This window comes from Macrotis lagotis, chromosome 4 (assembly GCF_037893015.1).
Source record: "Macrotis lagotis isolate mMagLag1 chromosome 4, bilby.v1.9.chrom.fasta, whole genome shotgun sequence".
In the NCBI taxonomy this organism is placed as follows: domain Eukaryota; kingdom Metazoa; phylum Chordata; class Mammalia; order Peramelemorphia; family Peramelidae; genus Macrotis; species Macrotis lagotis.
This window is the reverse complement of record NC_133661.1, coordinates 95677383-95701195: the sequence shown is the minus strand read 5'-3', so window position 1 is coordinate 95701195 and position 23813 is coordinate 95677383. Positions and strand designations below refer to the sequence as shown.

The following is a 23813-nucleotide window of genomic DNA, read 5'->3' as shown; positions in this document are numbered from 1 at the left end:
TATTATTTGTTACACAGGATGATTTTCTGGGAGGGGGAGAATACTGGGAGAAATGTTGGTGATTAAAAAAAATTTTTTTAAAAAGTTCCTCCCAAACCTCCTCTTTTCCAAGTAAATACCACTAGTTCTACCAGTCAATTCTCATAAAATGTATATATTTGAGGCTCTTCAACACTATTACTTTTCTCCTCTACATCTTCTCCAGGTAACCAATAACTACACCTCCTAAAGTATGGTATTCAGGATGGATGCTATTTTCCAAGGCAGAAAACTGCAATAATCACTTCCTTCTTCCTCAGAGGTATATTAATAGATGAAAACTATATTCACTTTCTTGGCTGCCAAGTCCCACTCCTGATTTATGGCAAGTCTACAGTCAATGAAATTTCCCAGATTTTATTTCAGATATACTGTTATTTGGTCACCTGAGCATGCCTCCTCTACTCTTTGAAAAGCTGATTTTAAATATCTATGTGAGATTTTATACTTCTCTCTTTTAAGTGTAGAGAATTAAGTATGAGAATAACCTCACATTAGATTTAGCCTAATGTTTTAACTTGTCAAAATCTTTTTTAAGATTATCATCACTTTTTAAAACTACCATCCATTGTGTTAACTTTCCCAGCTTCTTGTTATATGCAAACTAGATGTGTCCACTCTACCTTTATCACTTCAAGACAGGTATAAGACAGCTAGGTGGTAAAATGGAAAGAGAACTGGGTCTATAGTCAGCAAAAACTAAGTTCAAATCTGACTTCAAACATCTCCTAACTGTGTGACTCTGCCTGTCTCAGTTTCTTCAACCATAAAATGGGGATCATAACAGTATCTGCCTCTCAGGGTTATTGTGAGGATCAAATAAGATTTTGTAATGGATTAAGGACAGTGACTAGCATAGGGCAGGCGTTACATAAATGCTATCTATCTATCATCTGGTTACTGGTTATTTGTTATTGGTATTCCAAGTCACTGCAAACATAGTCCAGAGTCCTGTATAGGTCCATCCTAGCACTTACAATGGAGGCCTTCTTCAAAGTTGCTAATGAAGCACTTTTCCCACAAGAATTACATTAAAGAAATATCAAATGCTTTGCTGAAATCTATATCATTCTCCTAAGTCATTTAGTTTAGTAACTAAATCAAAAATGAAAATAGGTTATTATGGAAAAACCTGTTCTTAATAAAGGCTCTTTCAAATTCCAGTGCCTTCTCATTAATCATTCCAGTTCTTTAGTGATACAATTTTGAATTTTTTCATGAACCACAACCTAGCTCAAGGGCCTAATATGCGCTGTTTTCCAGTTTTGTAAGCCTTCCTCTCATTTGCTGACACCTTAAACTATGGCTCAATCATAGCTCAAGTTACTTCTTTCAGTACCTAGTAGTTCACCTTGGAGGGAATATGAACATAAATGCATTAACTAAGGGTTATATCACTTATTAGCCATTATAGCCTGTACTTTCCCACCTTGAGGTTATTCTCATTTAGCCAGGAAAAACAAAAGACAAAAACACAAGCAAAATAAGAGCTGTAAAGCTCTGCTTTCTTTGGTGTGAGTTTTTATTTTCTCACTCACGCTGAGGGCAGTACGTCTTATTCCTTGAGTCTCCTCTTTCAGAGTATTTAAGGAAAAAGGAAAAAAACCCCAACAATCTTTTTATTGGCTTTAGTTTTCTTTGCTAGCCTCAGTAGAATTCTGAGATTTATGCCCCATTGCAATATCCTTATAATAATTTTATAATACAAATAGCCTCTTCTGATATCTGTTTTGGTTTTAGACTTTTATACATGTTGTAGGCTGGTTGAGATTGGGGAGGGGGAGGGGGAAGGGTTTTAGTTGATAAGTACTCTGCATATCCATTCCACTTTCTTTAGATAATTTCCCTTTTCTTTTTGAAAGTTATTTCCCTTTGGATGTGGTTCAATCTTGAAGGCTTCTTATTCCTCCTGAGTTTTTTGGATTTTACCTATTTTTTCTTGTTTCTACCTATCTAATCTAAGGTATATGATTAAACCATTTCTGACTTCTTTTCTCTTCTATCAGAAATCCTAAGAAGGTAGTGGTTACTTCCCTCAAGGTTCCTATTATGTTAATTCCAAGAAATATTTCCTCCCTATTGGCAAGAATCAGATCCAGAAATGAATTTCTCCTTGTAGCTTCCTCCGCTTTTTAAAAGATGATATTAGTCTTGAAGAAAGTCAAGGAACTGTTTGGGAAAGTTGTTTGTTAAGCAGTAATTTAAATGTAAAATAAAAATTAAATGTCATTTTGTCTTCACTGAAACAAAGAATTCATTGTGAATTATAATGGGCTTATGTATTGTTACATTTCAGGTGAAACACAGCATCTCATAAACCCTCCTATTGTGGTTCTAATTAAAGAACTTTTTAATTACTAGGTAAATATACCTCTGAACAATGAGATGTGATGATGTTGATGGCTACTCTTCTCTATTTGACAATGATATTTTCTATTTTTAAAATATAGCCATGCGTTTGGTGATACTGCCACCAACTGTTAAAAATATGAATCACAATGAAGTTTCATTATAAACATTAAGAGACCATTAAGAGACCTAGACTTTTATAAAACAAATTTTAAAAAGTTTTAAAAGACAGTCTTTTTATAAAAGTCACTCAAAGTCATTTAAGATGCTAAGCATTCTTTTCACCTATAAAGTGACAAAATATACATTTAAGAGGTTTTGAAGTTTCTATACAGAATCCATAATCATTTACATACTGAAATCATCACATGATATGAGAACTAAATTAGTCTTAACATGAATTTCTTGCTTGACATTATAAGTACCTCCTCTGTTTCAAAGGCATTTCTTCTATTTCCAATATAACACCTGAAGAAACAACATAGGAATTTAAGGAGGAAGAGAGAATCTGGTAGTTAATTTTTTTAAGTGAACTTTTGTTTACATGTAAATGAGAATAAATGAATAAAAACTAGCCAAAAAAAGGAACCACATAATTCTGTAAATAATTCGTAGTCTAATACATAGTGTTTTCTTTCAGTTTTAATGTATTTCTATAAAATATCAACAGAGGCATTTTATATATGTGTGTGTGTGTGTGTGTGTGTGTATAAAATATACAGGTATGTTAAATAGTTCAGAATAATAGTAATTATTCTATTAGAACAAGGCAATTAAAAATTGATTTCTTTGAGAATTGGCTAACAAAATATATGTATAAAAAACTTTAAAAAGGTTTCTTTTGTTTTTACAAGGTCTGAAATTATTTAACTATAAGATAATAAAACATAGTGTTATTTGTTATACAACTAGTTAAGGAATTGAAGCCTGGCAACTGATTTTGTGTGCCAGCAATTGATTTGCAAGGACCCTGGATGAAAAAAGTTCTCCATGTCCAATTTTTCCATTTAAAAATAGCATCACTACAACTTTACACTTGGAAAAAGGAATCTCATATAAGATGTTTATCATATAAGCAAACCAAATGTTATAAACACAGACACACATATGCATACACACATAAGGTTTACTATGAACAGAATCACTCTATCTGTAATATGATAATACTAATAACTGATGCACATACACATAATATATCTGATATGTATTATCTCAATTGATCCTCCTAACAATTCAGTGAAGCAGGTACTATAATTCCCATTTTACAGATGAAGAAGCAAAGGGTGAAAGAAGTTAAGAGACTTCCCAAAGTTACACCTCTAGTAAGGTGGATTTCTATACACTGTGCTCTACCCTCTAAACAGCTGCTCTGCTTCTATGTACTTGTACCTACATACTTAGTTTAAATATGTTTGAATTAAGGGAATAGAGGAAAAATTAACTTAAAGACTGAGTTTCTGGTCAATTTATTTTGGTGATCCATAACAACATTTAGTGATCCATAACAAATAGGTCTATATGAAGGTAAGTTACCGTCTTAATAGAACTCCTTTGCTTTTCTTCCCAAACACCACTGCTCAATTCAAGTGTGCAATGAATATTTGCTTCTCTTTCATAGGATTCAAAAATCAATAACCTGCAATACAAAAATGAAAAAATGGGCACGAGTTTTTAGAACAGCTATGTTCATTTTACAAATCTTTCATTCAGCCATTCTACTCTTTATTTCCAGTTTAGGTCAACAGATGTAAAATTCAAATCAAGTTCTTGCTGCACCCTCTAGTGGAAAAAAAAGATATATAACATTTATTAAGTAGTTACTGTGTTCAAAGAAAGTACTTAGTATATACTACACACATACACACATACACACACACACACACACACACGTGCGCGCGCATGCACAAAAACACACACAGAGGCAAAAATTAAACTTGATGCCTACCTTTCCTGGAGTATTGAGAGATTATTTTTCTGTTACTTTTTAAAAAAAATTAAAAGCAATCAAAGTTTATGTTTTGTTTTGCTTGTTTTTTAGGGGGAGAGGATTCAAATTCTTCATAAAAATAATATATAGGTCTAATAAAGTTAGGAAGAATCTTTTGAGTATCAGTGTTCCTTTTAGAACAGTTATGCTTTATTCACACAGAAATCATAGCAGCTCCTGGACTGTGAAGAAGTAAATAAATACTTAAATGTTCATTTCTGAATTGTAAAAATAAAACAATTATTGTATTTTTGGCATTAATGGGGGGGGGAATGGAAACAATGTGGCCAACACATAAAACTGATAATCTTCTTAACTTCTAGGATATATTTGAAATCAAAGTGTATAATATAAGATCCAAGAATTAATTTGAGAATAATTTGAATTTTGAAATTCAGTCTTAGTCTATGTGAAGAGTTTGCCCTTACACAAAATACTTGAAGAAATAAAACATATAAGAGCAATTAGAAACTTAAAAAAACGCCACTATTTTCATGATATACCTAAATACTGAAATAGAGAAATGTTCTTCAATGAAATGAAATGTAACACTTTAAAGTCAGAAGAAGTCTGTTAGACTGGTGCTTCAAGTTTTAACATTAAGGATGATAAACATGATAGGTGATAGGTTAATTGCAGTTAGTTTTTCAATATATCCGCAATAGCCATTACTTTCCATCTAAATACAAAATACCAGTTTTGTACCCTCTTTTTTCATTTAATTCATTCATCTGAGCTCAGCTGCCACTCTCTGATAAAAATAGTTAACTATCAAATGAACTACATATGCAGTTTTTTATATATTAGTCAGCAAAAGAAATGAAATCATGCATGCTCCAGCTAATGGAGAATTCATATTAACTTCTAAAGTAAAAAGAAGCACTATTATAAAATTTATTTTAATCTAGGAAAATTTATAATAAAACAAAGTCTTTTGGTGAAAATCTAATTCCTAACACACCTCTTTAAACCTTAATTCACATTCAATATAATAGACAATTTATCAAGAACCTAACATGTGTATCAAGCACAAATATTGACACTAAACAAGAACTATACCAAGTCTGTGTCTTTAAGGAGCTCACATTTTATAGAGATAATACAAAATAAACATAAGATAAATAAAAAGTAATTTCATAAGGGAAAAAAATGTTAACAACTCTGGGCAGGGGAAGGCAGGGATGGAGAGGCCTAAGTTTAGGAAAGGGTACTAGAGTATAAGCCTAGAACAACGACTAGAGATTCCAAGAGACAATGTGTGATAAGGCACAGAATTAGTCTATGCAGTTTCAAGGAGTCAGGAGAGAGAGGGACATACATTGGCAAGTTAGTCAATTTGACTGGATTATAGAGTGAAAACTAGTTGGGAAACCATGTAAACTAAAGATAGATTAGAGTCAGATCATGAAAGGCTTTAAATGCTAAAGGGAAGAAGAGTTTGTTTTACCCTTGGCAGGGATTCTTCACATTTTTTTGTGTGTCTCAGTCCCCTTTGGCAATGAATCCCCTTCTTAGAAAAACATTTTAAAATAATTAAAGAACATGGTGAAATTTCAGCTAGGGGTTCGTAAAATAAAGGTAATTTTTTCCCCTAGTCAAGTTCACGTACCTATTCACAAACCCCTTATGCAGGGACTGTAGGTTAAGAACTTCTACCCTAGGGGGAAATAAGGAGCAACTGACTTCCTGAATAGAGAATGTGGTCAGACTCATGTTTTAAGAATATCAATTTTGTAGCTATGTGGAAGATGCATTAAAATAGGAAACAGACTAAAGGAGAAAGGTTATGAGTAGAAAGAAGGGAACAGATACAAATAGGACAAAATCTTTTTGGAAGCTAGTTAGAGTCAAGGATGCTGTTTGGATGAAGAGAACCAAAATGACATCATTTTGTTAAAGTCAAGTTACAGTGTGTCTAACTATGGCTGCTCTACCATGGACTAGGCACAAGGAAGTCATATTATCATTTGAGATGGATTCTCTAAATTTGAATATCTCTCACTTCTTTTGAATTACTTCAATTATGCTTTGTTCACAGAGCACAGCGCTCTCTCTGATGATGGCATGCCATGCTGAGTGACCTGTGCCAATGTCTCCCATGCTGCACAATGCATTTCAAAGTTCTTAAGAGAGAACCTGAGAGTGTCTTTCTGTCACTTTTTCTGACCAGCATGGTTCTCCATAAAACAGTTTTGTTTTTTTTTTTGGCAAATGAACCTCACTGTCTGATATCTTATTCTGACCAAGGAAGTAAAGGGCAAAGAAGAGCCAAGGGCAATTCTGAGGTTCTGACCCTGACTAATTGGATGGATAATGGTAATGGCAGGGGAAAATAAGTACTGCAGTATAGTACAGGATTCAAGGATGTGAATGAATTCCCTTAAAAGACCAACTATCAACATAGAAGTATATAGGGACAAATAGGGTTTTTTGTGTTAAGGTAACAAAGTAAAGTGATTCTACAGGATTGGGAACTTAGTAAAGTAGAGAAGGAAAGTAAGGATAGTAACAAGAATGTAGCAATCATCGGGGGTAAGCAGCATCCAGAGAGGAGCATGAAGTAAGAAAAGCTAGAGACAGTTACAAGGTGACTGCAACTACCCTACATTTCTTAGTGAAACTTAGGGCCAGTACTGGGAGAGGGGGAAGGAGGGAGTAGTGGCAGGGCTAGGGAAGGATTATGGAGTAGGTAACATCTATTGTGCATATCATCTTAGTGTCTTCAAGTAGTTCAGTAAAGAAGAAAATGGAATGTGAATATGGGTGGATATGGAGTAGTTTGCTAGCCTGAAAGATAGGATGGGAGAAGGTGGACTTCCAAGTAGTAATAGAGAGATGTGAACAATGGTTAGGAGTAAGGGTTGGTAGCTCAAATCTTAGGACAGGAATTTGTTTTGTTGATAGGTGCCTCATTAGGGTACTAGATAAGATATGAGAAAATCAGAGGAATGATGATGATGATGATGATGATGATGATGATGGCGGTGATGTTTGTCCTTCATTCCCAAAGAAGACTATGACATCAGGAAAGTGATACCATGACAAATGCATAAATTGGATTTGAGTGAGGGGGTGTTGTGCTAAGTCACAGGCCTCACTTTCTTCTCCACAACCAACTGGGTCCAGTGGCCAGATATGAATCAGGACAACTGGAGATTGCCCTGAATGCCAGGCAGTCAGGGTTAAATGCCTGGCCCAAGGTCATACAGCTAGTAAGTGTCTGAGGTCAGATTCAAAATTCCATCCTCCTGACTTTAAGGCCAGTGCTATATCCACTGCATCACTTAGCTGCCCAGAACGATGGATATATTAGGGAGGGAAAACTCTGCATTCTACTTTAAACAAAACTTCAAGAACCCTATGGAATTTAGTTGGAAATGTCTAAAAGGTGGTTTATTGTGCAGATCTTGACTAAGAAAATGTATGGGAACTGAATTTGAAAGTTTGAGAGTCATTTACATAAAGATAAAATCAGTAAGCTTGAGATCACTTAAGAGTGTGAATAGGTGAGGACCCAAGATATGGGTCTGGGGTATATTCAGGCATAAGGTATGGGGTATGACTGAGAAATTGTCAGTCAGGTAGGGGAGATAATCAGGATGGAGCAACGTCATGAAAAGGCAGTGAAGAAAAGCAGCCAGGAAGAGGGATGCCTGAAGGATAAGAAAAAGGTGGAGTTAGCAAATAAGAGATCAATGGTGACCTTGTTAAGAGTACTTTCAGTAGAGCATTGGGTTGGAAGGATAGACTACAAGAGGCCATCTAAGCCAACCAATACCTGTACACAAACCCTCTCAAGTGTTCCCCTTGAATACCTAAGTGGTGCAGTGGATAAAGCACTGGGGATGAGAGTTTGAATCTGAACTCAAGACACTTGCTACTTACTAGCTGTGTGGCCCTGGGCAAGTCATTTAACCCTGACTGCCTGGCATCTAAGGTCATCCCCAGATGTCCTGATATGTATCTGGTCATTGGACCCAAGTGGTTCTGGAGGGAAAGTGAGGCTGGTGATTTAGCCCAGCTCCCCTCACTCAAAACCAAGTCATGTATTTGTCATGACATCACCTCCCTGATGTCATGGTCTTCTTCGAAAATGAAGGACAAACATCATCATCTCATTGTTGTGTTCCCCTAGTCTGGCAAACCCATTACCTCTAAGTTAGGCAATTCAACTTTAAGAAAGCTCTGACTTAGAAAACAGTAGGGAATTGGGATAATGAGTTTAGAGATAGGAAAATTTGATTTTCAAATTCCATGAAGCTTTACTACCTATTGAACACTGGGTAAGTCATTTAATATCCCTGGGCTTCAGTTTCCTCATTAGCAAAATGACTAGATGAATATCAAAGCAAAGAAGTTGAAAGCAAAATGACACTAGATGATTTCTAAATTCCTTTCCTGCTCTGGATCTATGATCCTTTATGGAATAATTCTCTCTTCCTATATTCACATCCTGCTTAACTTTCAGCACCTAGTTCAAATCAGATCTTTTCCCTGATCATTCAGCTCAATATGATCTGTCCCTCCTACGAACACCTCTAGAAATGCTATTAGAACAACTCTTTTGACATTAATCCCTTTGTACTACTATTTATCTGTTGTTTAGCATGTATTTTATTTGTCTGAACTAAGTTCTTTAAAGGCAACTAACAATATGCCTTGGGTCAGTGAAACAGACATTCAAAGAATATTTAAGGAATGAATTATTAATTGAGGAGGTAAAGGGGGAAGGGAGGGAGAATATCTTACTGTGTAAAAACCCTGAGTCAATATGGTACAATACAATAAAAATTAAGTGCCTATTATCTATCAGGCACTGAATCTACAGCACAATATTATGTTCAAAATATTTAAGTTTAATTTTACAGGGTGATATTGAAACATTACGAAAAGTAATATCTCATTAGAATTCTTTTTTAAACAATAAATTTTACAGTTAATTTATAGCTGTAAGTTAAATCCAAATAGCAACATTTCTAGGCATAGTATTTAAAAATACAATACCGTAATTCTGTATCCTAAAGCATTTGATAAAGTCTGGCACACACCAGGTACTTAATAGAAAATATTGTTGACTGCTGCTCAACAAGGGAAGAATGAAAACTGAAGTCCATCATTACAGTCAAATGCAATAGGGGAAAAAAAATCATAAGACCAAGAAGCAATATTATGTTGAAATGCAACATGGGAGGAAGGGATTAACAAACTAAAACTGATAAAACTTCAAATTGGGAACATTCAGAAAACAGCTTTCATTCAAAATTTGGATACTGAGAATAATTTGATTATATCCTTGAAAAATTTTAAAGAGGTTGGAAAAAAAAATTCAAAATTCTTCAGCATGCTGGTAGCAATTAATCTGCAAGTATAAATAAACCGACCCACAGGACTGAACAGAATTTTAAGATGACTACTAATGCCCCATATGTGAATCTATATTATCTATAAATAGAAGGTTTAGGAGACTGTAAAAGATTTCAAAACTTTTCTAGGTAATCTACACCAAGTGTCAAATGTCCAAGGTCTAAGCCAGATTAAAATGTAATTGGGAAATTTTTAACAAAACTAGTAAAAAGTGCCATAAAACATGTTAATTTGTAGTCTTCTGAGTCAAACATTTGGCTCCTTTGAATGTTTCAACTTGAGTTTGAAAGAACTGATCTTTAGTTTTCAAACAATTTGCACTACCACCTTTTTTTTTTCTTTTGTACCTTAATTTTTGATGTAATATACTAGTGGTCTGGTTATACTCTACAGTTGACTCAAAAATGAAAAAAATCTCTTCTAATTTAATCAGAAGGTCCTACAGATCAAAACTGCTCATAACTTAAATCAGCTACTGTTCTCTTTCATATAGGAGAAAAATCCAAATCCTCATTATTAACTATGTATTTCATACCAATGCTTACCACAAGATACCTAGAAAGTTAAATTATTTAACAAGTAAATAACCAGCTTAACTGGATCTTATAAAAATATACATTTAAAAAAAGATATAAATTTCAGAACCAAAACTTTTAATTTTATAATATATATTATATTAAAGATATTAATTAAATTAATTAAATAAATGTAAACAAATATTTATCCAGCTAAGACAATATAGTACATAAGAGTGGTAGACTTGAAGCCAGGAAAATTTAAGATCGAATCTAACCACAGGTAATTCTTGGGGAAATCACTTAAGGTCTCTCCAAATCAGTTTCCTTATCTGCAAAATGAGGCTAGTGAAAGCATTTACACTAACTTTAAAGCATTATTTAAATGGTAGGGTTGATAGTAGCAGTAGTAGTAGTAATAGTAGCAGAAACAACAATAGTATAATTATATGTTTGTTTTAAAATCTATGTTTGAGAATTCTGAATAAAGAAATAAAAGAGGCTGAGCATTATCAATGTCAGCTGAAATGATAATTACTGGGTTATTTCTTTGGTTTTGGTAACCCATGAAACAAAAGAACAGGAAAAAAATAGCTCTTACTTATTTCTAAGGCCTTAGGCACAGATATCTTTCCTACAAATGTGTGTATTTTATAAGCTGACTTCAGAGAAGAGGGATCATGAAAACTGATTCTATTCATTCTTCAAAGATAGCCCATATAGGTATTTCATAAGGATATGGCAGTGACTGTCAAACAGTGCTGTTTACTTGGTTCTACTTATTTCATGTTCCATCAATTCATGCAGAACTCTCCATACTTCTCTGGATTCATCACAATCATTTCTTACAAAACAATAGTATCCCATTTTGCTATTCAGTCATTTTCAGTAGGGTCTGACTCTATGTGATCTCATTTGTGATCTTTGTGAACTCTCTTTCTTGGCAAAGATTCTGGAGTGGTTCATCATTTCTTTTACCAGTTCATTATACAGGTAAGACAAATAAGAAAAACAGGCTTAAGTGACTTGTCACGGGTCACACAGCTTTTAAGTGTCTGAGGTTAGATTTGAATTAAGCAAAATGAGTCCTTCTGACTCCAGGTCTCCCTATCAACTGCACCACCTAGCTACCTGCAGTAGTCCATTACATTCATATAGCACATTTTAGCCATTCCCTAGTAAATGACCATTGGTTTTGCTTCCAGTTCTTTATTGTCATAAAAAAGTGCTGCTGTAAATATTTTGGGTATATATGGGGAACTTGTATGGGATAGGAGTCCAGTAACAGACTTTTGGGTCAAAGGGTATGGGCATTTTAATCACCTATTTGCATAATTCCAAATTGCTTTCTGAAATGGTTCTAATTCAGAGTTCCGTCATCAATGTATTAGTGGGTTTATCAACCCATAATCTTTCCAATAGGGGAGTGGAGCAAGATGGCAGAGTGAAAGCAGTAATTCTCAGATGTTCTTCCAAAAAAAACTCCAGATGCTGTAAAATTGTGACTTTAACCAAATTCAAATGGGGTAGAACCCATAGGAGACTAAGTGAAGCAATTTTCCAGACCATGATGGCTTGGTAGCTCTGCGGAGAAAGGTCTATTCCACCAGGACCAGGGTTAGGAAAAAAACACAGTGCAGTCAGGACACAGCCCTGAGGCACCAGAGCAAACAAGCTGCTGTCTTTCAGGAACAGCTCACTGGGCCCTGGGTCTGTGACAGCAGGAGTTATTTCCAGATCTCTTAACCAAGGATTGCCCTGGACAACTTGGAGGGTCAACAGGACAACTGCTACACCAGGGTGAGCCGATGGTCCAGGCCAGTGCAGGCCTTAGGGAAGCCTCAGGAACTTACTGAACCACCCAGTAACTGCTTCCAAAGGGCTCAGCCCATAGACAATAGGAGTAGGGAGAGACTGCAGAGGTCTCCCTGCTGTCCCCGGAGCAGGACTCTGCTGCTTTACCCACACTCAGATCCAGGGCAGAGGCAAGGACCCTCCTCACAGATCCAGTGCAAAGAGGAAAGCCTGTGGACATCCAAAGTCAGAGGACTGACCAGGAGAGCAGTCAGAGCCTCTCATAAGTCACTGGATGAATTAAGATCCCTTGGCAGGGGTATCCCAAAAGCTTTGGAAGTATATCAGCTCACAGACTGAGGAAATGAGCAAACAACAAAAAAAAAATCTGACCATTAGAAAATTACTTTGGTCTCATGGACAATCAAAATATAGACTCAGAAGATGACAAATTCAAAACTTCTTAATCCAAAGTCTCCAAGAAAAATAGGAGTTGGTCTCAGGTTACAGAAGAACTCAAAAGTCTTGGAAAAGCAGCTAAGAGAGGTAGAGAAAAAAATTGGGAAGAGGAATGAGAGCAACGCAGGAAAATCATGAAAATCAAGTGAGCAGCTTGGTGAAGGAGATACAAAAATACCAAAGAAAATAACATGCTAAAAAACCAGTTTAGATCAAATGGAATAAAGCAGTCAAAAAGGTCAATGAGGAGAAGACTGCTTTAAAAAGAACTGGACAGCTAGAAAAGGAGATAAAAAGGCTCTTTGAAGAAAATAACTCCTTCAAATGTAGAATTGGAGCTAAAGAAAGTTGATGACTTTGTGACGGATGAAAAAACAATAAAAACAAGACCAAAAGAAAATCTGGAAAAACAACTGACCTATAAAACAGATCCAGGAAAGATCATTTAAAAATTGGGCTGCCTTAAAATCATGACCAGAAAAAGAGTGCCTAGACTTCATTTTTCAAAAATTATCCAGCAAAATTGCCTTGAGAACCTCAAAGTGAAGGGCAAAATAGAAATTGAGGGAAACCAACAATCACCTCCTTAAAGAGATCCCCCCTCAACCCCACCCCCAAAAAAACTCTCAGGAATACTATAGCCAAATTCCAGAACTCCCAAGTCAAAGAGAAAATAATACAAACTGCCAGAAAGAAACAATTCAACTACCATGGCACCAAAGTCAGGATTACACAAGAATAAAGTTCTATATTAAGGGCCCGTAGGGCTTGGAATATGATATTCCGGAAGGCAAAAGAGCTTGGATTACAACCAAAAATCAACTACTCAGCAAAACTGAACATCCTCTTTCAAGGGAAAGGATGGACTTTCAATGATATTGGGGACTTTTTTTTAAGAAAGATTTTATTTATTTTGAGTTTTACAATTTCCCCCTTATTCTTGCCCCCCCCCCAGAAGGCATTCTTTATATTGTTTCAAAATTGGGGACTTTGAAAACTTTCCTGTTGAAACGACCAGAGCTAAACAGAAAGTTTGATTTTCAAATACAGGACTCAAGTGAAGCACAGATAGGGTGGATGAGAAGTACTAATTATGAGGGATTTAATGATGCTGAATTGTGTGTATTCCCACATGGGAAGAAGATACTAATAACTCACGAACCTCATTTTAAGAGTTAAAAGGAGCATTTACAGGCAAGGCACAGGAAGGAGGGAGCTGAATATAATGGCATATTATAAAAATATATAGCCAAAAAGTGAATAAAGGAACGGGGGGGGGGGGGGCAAAGCCAAGATGGCAACAGGAGAGGACTGTCTCCTAGTTGCTCTGGAGCAAAACTTTAAAGCAAGCACTCAAACTACATTTTCAAGAGACAGAACCCACATAAGGATGATCTGAGGCAGTACTCCAACCAAGGTAACCTGGAAAAGAGTGGAAAGGCTCAGCTCCATGGGGTCAGAAGGGTGGCCCACAAGAGTGACGGAATTTCAGTCTCCCAGAGGTAGCCCCAGGGCCCTGGGAGCCATGGCTCACAGCAGTGGGGGCAGTTTCCTCACCTACACTGGGCACAACTTGGGGGAACAGTGGGGTACGTCTGCCAGAGCGAGTACATGAAGCCCAGCCCTCAGGGCACACAGACAGCAGCCTGGCCAAGGCAGCCCAGATCCTGGAACCAGAAGCAGGCAGAGCCGGAAAGCAGGAGCCCCCTGGGCATGAGCGCTGAGCCAAGGGAGGGGAGTGAAGAGAGACTGCAGAGCTCTGTCCTCTGTCCCTGGAGCAGGACTCTGGAGCTCTGACCACATTCAGATCCTGATCCCAGTCTAGGCTGCCCCCATAGAACAGCAGGGCCCCCCCACCTCAGCCTCGTGGAAGAGGGGTACACTTGTGGTCATTCACAGATCAGGAAGGAAGACAGAGCCTCACACACTCAGAAGCTCAGGAAACACCCCAAAACCAGGCACAGGCTGGGGAAATGAGTAAGCAGAGAAACAAGAGGAACACCACTGAGAAATACTTTGCCTGTGATCCCAAGAAGGATCAAAACACTCAATCTGAAGATGAGGAAGCACAAGCTCCTGCATCTAAAGACTCCAAGAAAAACAGAAATTGGGCTCAGGCTATGACAGAGCTCAAAAAAGACTTTGAAAATCAAGTGAAGGAGATAGAGGAAAAAATGGGAAAAGAAATGAGAGAGATGCAGGAAAATCATGCAAATGAAGTCAGCAGCTTAGTCAAGAAGATCCAAAAAAATGCTGAAAAAAGTAACATGTTAAAAACCAGCACAGGTCAAATGGATAAAACAATTCAAAAAGAAAAATGTTTTAAAAAGCAGAATTGGCCAAATGGAAAAAGAGATAAGAAAGCTCTCTGAGGAAAACAAATCCTTCAGACAAAGAACAGAACTCAGGGAGATTGCTGATTTTACAAGAAATCAGGACAATACTTCAAAACCTAAAGAATGAACAATCAGAAAAAATTGTGAAACATCTCATTGAAAAAACAACAGATATGGAAAACAGATTTAGGAAAAATAATTTTAAAATTATTGGAATACCTGAAAGTCATGACCAGGAAAAGAGCCTTGACAGCATTTTCAAAGAATTATTACAGGAAAATTGCCCTGATATCCTAGAAGCAGAGGGCAAAATAGAAATGGAGAGAATCTACCGATCGCCCCAAGAAAGAGGTCCCAAAAAATCAACCCCCAGGAATATTATAGCCAAATTCCAGAACTCCCGATTCAAAGAGAAAATATTACCAGCAGCCAGAGGGACACAATTCAAACATCGTAGAGCTGCAGTCAGGATCACACAGGACTTAGCAGCAACTACATTAAAAGTTCACAGGGCTTGGAATATAATATTCCGGAAGGCAAAAGAGCTTAGAATGCAGCTGAGAATCAACTACCCAGCAAAAATGAATGTCCTCTTCCAGGGAAAAAGATGAACCAGGGGAATTTCAAATGTTCCTGTTGGAATGGCCAGAGCTGAAAAGAAGGTTTGATCTTCAAATACAGGACTCAGGTGAAGCACAGAGATTGGAGGAGAAGGGGAAAATATGAGGGACTTAATGATGATGAACTGCATGTATTCCTGCATAGAAAAATGACACTGATAACACTGATATGAACCTTCTCATTTAATAGAGCAGAAAGAAGGAGCTTTTATAGATGAAGCACAGGAGAGAGCTGAGTTTGAAGATAAAATGTGGTGTAAAAATGGAGTCAATAGATAAAAGGGAAATATAATGGGAGAAAGAAAAAGGAGAGGAGGAATAGGCTAAAATAGTTCATATAATAAGATTTTTCTTTATTACAATGAGCTATTGCAATGATATGGAAGGGGGAAGGCAAGGGGGAATGAGGGAATCCTTGCTCTCATCAGAGGTGGCTAGGAGAGGAAACAGCATATATACTCAATGGAGTATAGACATCTGGAGTAAGAAGGAGGGGGGAGCAGGGGGAAGGGGTAGGGATGTGAATAAAGGAGGAGAGGATGGACCATGGGGGGAGAGTGGTCAGATATAACACATTTTCTTTTTTACTTCTTGCAAGGGGCTGGGATTGGACGGCCTGTCTGGGACCATAGGGCCGGGTAGATGCTGGGTAAGGAGTGGTATGGGGGCTCGGCCTCTTGGTCCCAGGGCTGGGGATCTGTCTGCTGCACCACTCAAATACCCTACAGCAGAGACAGAGTGAAAGGAGAGAGAAAATATAGTTCATGGTAGTAGAGAAGTATGAATGGAGGGAGTTGTGATCAGCAATGCAATGTTGGAAAAACATGGCAGTAACTTTGGTGATGGATTTATCCTAAAGAATGTGATCCATCTGCGAGAGAGCTGGTGGTGTTGGAACACAGACTGAAGCACATTTTCTTCTTATTATTATATTCTGGGAGGTGTTGCAGGGCAAATGGGACTGGGTGGCCTGCCTGGGGCTGCACAGCTGGGTGATTGTTGGGTGTCTGAGGCCAGATTTGGACCTGGGTACTCCTGGCTCAAGGGCCAGTGATCTGTCTGCCACCCAGCCACCCCTACTATTATTATTACTATTTTATTTTATTTTGGATCTTTTTTTTTGTGGTTTTTGTAGGGCAATGGGGTTGTGGTGACTTGCTTGGGGTCACATAGTTGGGTGATTTTTGGGAGTCTGGGGCTAGATTAGGGCTCGGGTGCTCCTGGCTCCAGGGCCAGTGCTCCATCCACTGCGCTACCTAGCCATACCTACAGTTATTATTATTATTATTATTATTATTATTATTATTATTAAATTTAATTTTTTCTCTCCTCTTTACTTTATTGCTTATGTGGGTCTATATTTTCTTGGGGGGGGGGGGGTATTATGTTTACTCTTAAACAAGGATATTTTAGTAATGCATAAAAAATAGTATTTTTACAAAATAAGAATAAATAAATGAATGAATGAATGAATAAAAAAAGGAATTTACTGGGCAGCTAGATGGCACAGTGGATAAAGCACTGGCCCTGGAGTCAGGAGTACCTGTGTTCAAATCCAGTCTCAGATACTTAATAACTACCTAGCTGTGTGGCCTTGGGCAAGCCACTTAACCCCATCTGCCCTGTAAAAAAAAAAAAAACCCTAAAAAAAAAAAAGGAATTTACTGGGAGAAAGGGAAAGAAGAGGTAGAAATAGCCTAATGCAATGGAGTGGAATGGGGGAAGGGAGAATGAGTCAGTCTTCATTCTCATTAGAAATGACTCAGAGAAGAAAAATAACATACACACTCAATAGGGTATAGAAATCTATCTTAGTCTAGGGAAAAAAGGAAAGGAAAGGGTTGGGAGAAAGGGGTCAGGGGAGAAGTGGGGGATGTAGGTGATAGAAGAGAGGGAAGATTGTGGGAGAGGGCAGTGAGATATAACACTTCTGAAGAGGGACAGGGTGAAAAGAGAGAATAGAATAATTTGGAGAGGGAGGAATATAATGGAGGGAAATAGATAACAATAGCAACTGTGAGACAAAAATATTGAAGCAACTTTTCTGATGGACTTATGATAAAGAATGCAACCAACCCAGGAGACAGAGCGAATGATATCTGAACACTGACTGAAGTACAATTTTTTTTTTTTGCTCTCACTTTATTTCTCTTGAGGTTTCTCTATCTTTTTTGGTGAGGGAGGGGGATTATTTTTACTTTCACAACAAGACCACTGTAGTAAATAATTCATAAAAAAAGAAAAATCACTTTGACAGATGATTGGAAGGAGGATTTGAACAGATTATTACAACAGTGAGGGGAATGGGGGTTTGTACTAAGGTGGTAGAAGCATTAGAAAAAAAAAGGAAGGGGCGGCCAGGTGGCATAGTGGATAAAGTACCAGCCTTGGAGTCAGGAGTACCTGGGTTCAAATCTGGTCTCAGACACTTAATAATTACCTAGCTGTGTGGCCTTGGGCAAGCCACTTTAACCATTTTCCTTGCAAAAGCCTAAAAAGAAAAAAAAGAAAAAAAAAAGAGACAGTGTTTATGTTTTTGAAGGTAGAAGCAACTGACCTAGGTTACATGGGATGAAGGAGAGTGGAAAGTTGAAGAGAACACCCAGGTTTTTAAGCCTATTTCCCTTCATTGTATTAGGGAAGGTAGGAAAAGGAAAAGATCTGGGGGAAATATTGTTGAGACATCCAACTAGAGATGTCCAATTCATACCCAGAGATGTAAGACAGAAGGTTAAGAAAGAAGTTAGCTTTGTAAAGATAACTGAATACCTGGGAGTTGATGAGATCACCAGGTGAAATAGTATGAACAGGAAAGGAGAGAAGGGAAGGGGAGGGAGAAGTCACCTGGGTCCTAATAACTTTAAAAAGCCTAAGACACTTAACTATTTTAAGCATGACATATTTAATCATGGCACAGTAGATAGACTGACAAGTCTGAAGTCAGGAATTCTATCTGGCCCTTAACAAGTCACTTCACAATGCTTGCCTCAGTTTTCTCATCTGAAAAATGAGTTGGAAAAGGAAATGACAAACCACTCCAGTATCTCTGCCCAAAAAATCCCAAATGGAGTCATAGTCAGTCACAACTAAAAATACCTGAATACTATGATATTCATTTACAATCAATTAAAATTGTCAGAAGTATTGTGAAAATATATTTATAAAAAACAACTATATTTTTAACATTGAAAATATTGAGAAATAATATTTTATCTGGACTAATAAAAAAGAATTCTTTGCTTTCCAGTTTCCAGTGTTGTTATTAAAGGGGAAAGCATCTTCCATTGGTCAGTGGATTGAGTGATAACTTAGACAACTCTACATAAGAACAATACTGTCTTTTCGCATTCTTGGAACTGACAGGATATTGACCCATTTCAAGGAAAGTCTGCTCTTTCTAATACTAGAAGTGATAGTACTAGGGAAACACCCCTATTCATTTTGCCTTCTTCATCTAAGTATCTCGGAGAACCATATTAGTTTTTCTAGGACAGCAATCTGGGAAAAGGGGGACAGAGACCTGTTCCTAATTTTTAACTATTCCTAATGTTAACCCAGAACTATATTATTTCATTAGATTTTCTCTTGTGTTTCTAAAAATGTTATTTAAAACTGTCTTGGAACAGAAATATGTCAGAGGGCATCTCCATTTTTAAATAGCTCTCTAAGTCATCAATGACTTGGAATTAAAATAATTTTAAATTAAATAAAATGATTTCTGACTTGTGCTTAATTGGAAAATACAATATCCAGAACACTATACCTATGATGATGAATAAAAAGGAATATACATATTCTCATATATATATATATATATATATATATATATATATATATATATATATTACACATATAATAGTGACTTACAAAGACATATATTCAAGTTCTGCTATTTAAGCCTGAGATCAAAGGGGGAAAAAAAGGTATAACTCTCAGTCTAAGTTATTTTTTTTCCTGTATGTCTTTTGACTATAATAGAACTAACCAAACTAGAAAATGACATCCACACATTAATGAAATAGCTCCCATAATGTACAAATGAAATACCCAAAAATTATATGGTTCTATGGAGTTGGAGGGAGTGGACAGGGGTAGAGGGTAGAGAAAGGGTCTTTAGAGCAATAAAACTACCAACAACAACATCAACAAAAACCAGTTATTATAATGATATACATGTATGTGAAAAATCTGGATTTGAACTCAGGTCTTATTGCTCATCCAACACTCTACCTACTATACCACCTAACTGCCTTCTTTAGTCTTCCTATTTTAAGGTTTGTTTCATTGGTATATAACACTGCAATCATTTTTTCCCTGGGTTTATCACACCAAAAAATTAAAAAGGTACAAGTTTCCAACTTTCTAAATTCAATGTCATCTCTGAGATAATAAGCCTCATATTCTTCAAGGGTTTTTATTGCTAATAATAAGTAAATAGCCAACAATTAAAATTAACAATCAAAAGTAGAAAGTTATAGTTAAGAGGAAATTTGGCTGCTTGTTGTGAATGGATACCTCTAGACTCAATCAAAAAAGATGAAAAGAAAATCCCCTACCCTAGATATAAAATGATTATATTTTCAGTTTTATTTCCAGAATTAGCTTCAATGATTTTGAGTTCATCTTCTTCTGATGAAAAGGGTGCTGGGCTGAAGTTAAAGAAGCAGGAATAAAATTCTGGTGCTGGTACTTAGCTAATATGTGACCCTGGATTGCCCACTTTACCCCATTAGGTCTCAATTGATCATCTCTGAAATCCCTTCTAATTCTAAGTCTATGGCCCTCTAGGATCTTGGAATTTTGTTAAGGAAAAAAAAGATACCAAATGAAGTCTCTCGTCAGCTTTAAAAGCCCCAAGTCATCTGAAACAACTTCTAAGTTCCTAAGGCAAGTAAAGTTGATATTAAATATTTAATTTAAAGCTTTATGATTGCAAACATTAGTTGTAAGTAATTTATGATGCAATAGATTTTTTATATTGTGTATATTTTATACCAAGTCATTTTAGTAATAGCTACTATTTAAAATAAGTTGATTCAATTTATTATTACAATATACTTATTATCACAACAAACTAAAAAACTATGCGACAAGATAAAAAAGACAACCCCAAACATTAAAGAATTTATAACCAGTAAGAGAATTAATTAAGGCTCATGACGAGTAACACAATCTGATAAAAGAGAGAAGGGGAGGGAGGGAGGAATGGGAAGAGAGAGGTATAGGGGTACAATTTACAAGAAATACAAAAAAGGGGTGGCTAGGTGGCGTAGTGGATAAAACACTGGCCCTGGAGTCAGGAGTACCTGTGTTCAAATCCGGTATCAGACACCAAGCTAGCTGTGTGGCCTTGGGCAAGCCACTTAACCCCGTTTGCCTTGCAAAACCCTAAAAAAAAAAAAAAATACAAAAAAGTGGAAACTGATTTTGGTTAGGATGATCAGAGACAGAATGAAAAATGACATCTGAACTAGATCTCCAATGGACAAAATCTCAACAGGTGTAAGTGGTATAACATGCCAGTTAGGGATACCTCTTCCTCTGAGGCAGATACTAAGTTACAATAACTTGGAGACATTATTTTCACTTCTAATAATATCAAATATTAACAGTTTCAAATAGTCAAAGAAAGATGTTACATTACTCAAACTCAGGTAAAGAACCATGGTTATGTTTCAAAAAGGAGAGTATAAAAGGGAATTTATTCTTTATGCTCAAAAGAAAATAAAAAGACTTCTCTTAATCAGTCCTATTTTCTAATGGGAATTATCAACTTCTTTATATTCAAATTTAATATGTGACCTCTACTTACATGTTTCCTTGTTAATAAGTTATATAATTAAATATACATGAATAAATTTTTCTCATTTTGAGATTTGTCTATAGCTCTAAGAAATCAAGTAATCAAGCTACCTGTTGTAAACCTTCCTATAGTCTTTTCTTCTAATAAAGGGTTTAAATGAGTCTTTGTATTGATGTAGGTTTTTACTCTCCTTATCAGCATTCAGTTTAAAGGTAAAATTCTTGTTCAGTCAACACAATATATTTAATATTAGGGAATTTTTCTATAATGTCATGACAACAAATTAACAAGTCCTTAATCTATTTGAAAGGACCTTAGGATTTAGGGTTATTGGATATTGCCAGGCAATAAAAAAAAAAAGTCTTATGACTGGTTCACAAGATTTAGTCAGTCCTCTCTAACCTTTAAGATAACTTTAGTTTGAATGTTGATGTACTGAAACCTATCCAAGATTATCCAACTATTTCTAGTGATATGAGCCCAGGACACTATAATAGCTCATGAAGTTTTTTTTTCTTTTCTCTTGAGGTGATCTAAGCTGGACTAAGATAGAGAATTTAATGTGTTTACTACAATTTCAACACTATATTAAATGCTGGGGATTCACATAAAAGCAAACAAAATTATCACTTGCTTTCCTGAGTTTACATTCAAATGGCAGGAAAAAAATCACATTAAAGGAATTCTAAAAGAGGAGTGGGGGGGGGGGGAGAAATTTAGGAAGTGTTAATGGACCAGACTAGAGAAAAAAAAAACAACCTCACCTTTCTGAGCTTACCTATAAAACTCAAGATCCAGAGAAATCACAAATATTTAATCCCTTTTGGGATTTACTTGATCATCCTCTTTTTTGTAACCTAAGTCTACTTACCCTAGTGAGGGATGAGTATGGATATTCAATTGGAATTTCCCAGGTGACACAGGGATTCCTGGAGAAATGCTATGTTGTTTTAGGGTGCCCAGAGAATTTAGGTGTGTTACAGGTAAGATGGGACACACAGGGATGTTTTGTCCAGACCTCCACTTTGACTCCTGGAGAAGTTTTGGACACCCAATGCTATTGCAAAAACTCAAAGGAATTTTTTTGGAGAAAGAATCATATCATGGACAAAGCAAACCTGTTCTATAGCAGCACTGATTCTATCACTGATAGTCTGCCCTACAATTTCATGAGGAACACACAAAGAAAAAAATCATCTTCAGAAGTAGAAGTCACAAAGTAACCCTTGGCCTCACATGTTCCTGACGAACATTGTACTTTACATCTGTTTAGCCCATTCTCCCCAGGGAGAACATTGTGGGGAGGGTGCATGGCGACCATGGGTATGTGTCCCTAGATTGATAAAAATGTTTTGCACCAAGTGCTTTTGCTATCACTTTATCAAAGTGAATTTATTTCTGCTGACTAACCAAAAATGGGAGATCACAACAGTGAGCAACAGTACTAAGGATTCCCTCTTAGAATATTGAGAGAATAATCAACTGTCCTCCAAGGACAACCTTCAAGCATTGGTATGAGTTGAGTGAAGGGATAAAAGATTAAGACTAGAAGGCTAGTATTCTGAATTAAGGAAATGTTAAAGCCATTGGTCCCTGGTCAAAGAACATTTAGATACAATATTAGAAATGGACAAATTGATGATAAACCTATTAGGATATCATCATAAGATGATCAACTGAAGGAAACTAGGAATGTTAAGCACAGAAAAGGTAATATTTAAGAGGGCAACAACATAAATGCCTTCTAGTAATTGAAGGGCTTACATAAAATAGAAAAAATAATAATACCTAATATTTTTACAATGCTTTTAAATTTGAAACATATTTGAACACTGCAACATTATTTGAACACATCATCCCTCACAATTTGATCTTCACAATTTTATGAGGGAGGTACTCTTATTAAATAAGGAAAATGTAGATGGACAGAGTTAAGTGACTTGTCTAGGGCCACACAGCTATACAATATTTGAGAGGTATCTCTATCCACTAAAGCATTTTTCTTCTTGATTCCAGGAGGCAAAACTAGAATCAATGAATAGAAATTGTACAGATTTCTACTATAGGAAAGAAAATATTTCTCAACAATTAGAGTTATCCAAAAAGTAAAATGGGCTATCTGAGGCAGAAAGTTACCCTAGAAAAACTATCTTTTTTTCCTCATATATTTTAATATATTTAATATATTTAAGCTAAACATACAGCATGTGTCAATTTCTCTCCTGGGTCAGTATTTTAAATGAGCAGTTGTATTTTCAGATGCATCAAGGATAATATTACCCAATCCCTAATCTCTATTAGTTCCCAATCTATTCCAGACTATTTAGAATTATGAAAAAAAAATGCAGTACCCCACTCACCAAATCAAATAACAACAATTGACATTCATACTAGTTTAGGAAAAGGTGATCTCAAATGCTAACAATAGGATTTCTTAAAAATTTTTTTTTAATTCTAGTGACTATTTCCCTAGAAGTATTTTCTTTTCATATCTTGTTTTCTGGGAGGCCACTTATTTTCTAAAATAAAAGAATTACTTTAACATGA

The 23813-nt window shown here is 36.2% G+C and overlaps 1 protein-coding gene across 1 annotated transcript in view; it reads right to left on the bottom strand.

Moving 5' to 3' along the window:
* Nucleotides 1-23813, bottom strand: part of PDZD8 (PDZ domain containing 8) — a 117388-nt gene that overhangs the window by 52954 nt on the left and 40621 nt on the right. Inside the window, exon 3 of the mRNA XM_074233561.1 lies at nucleotides 3922-4024. Coding sequence (XP_074089662.1) covers nucleotides 3922-4024 — 103 coding nt within the window. The remainder of the gene's footprint in view (nucleotides 1-3921; nucleotides 4025-23813) is intronic.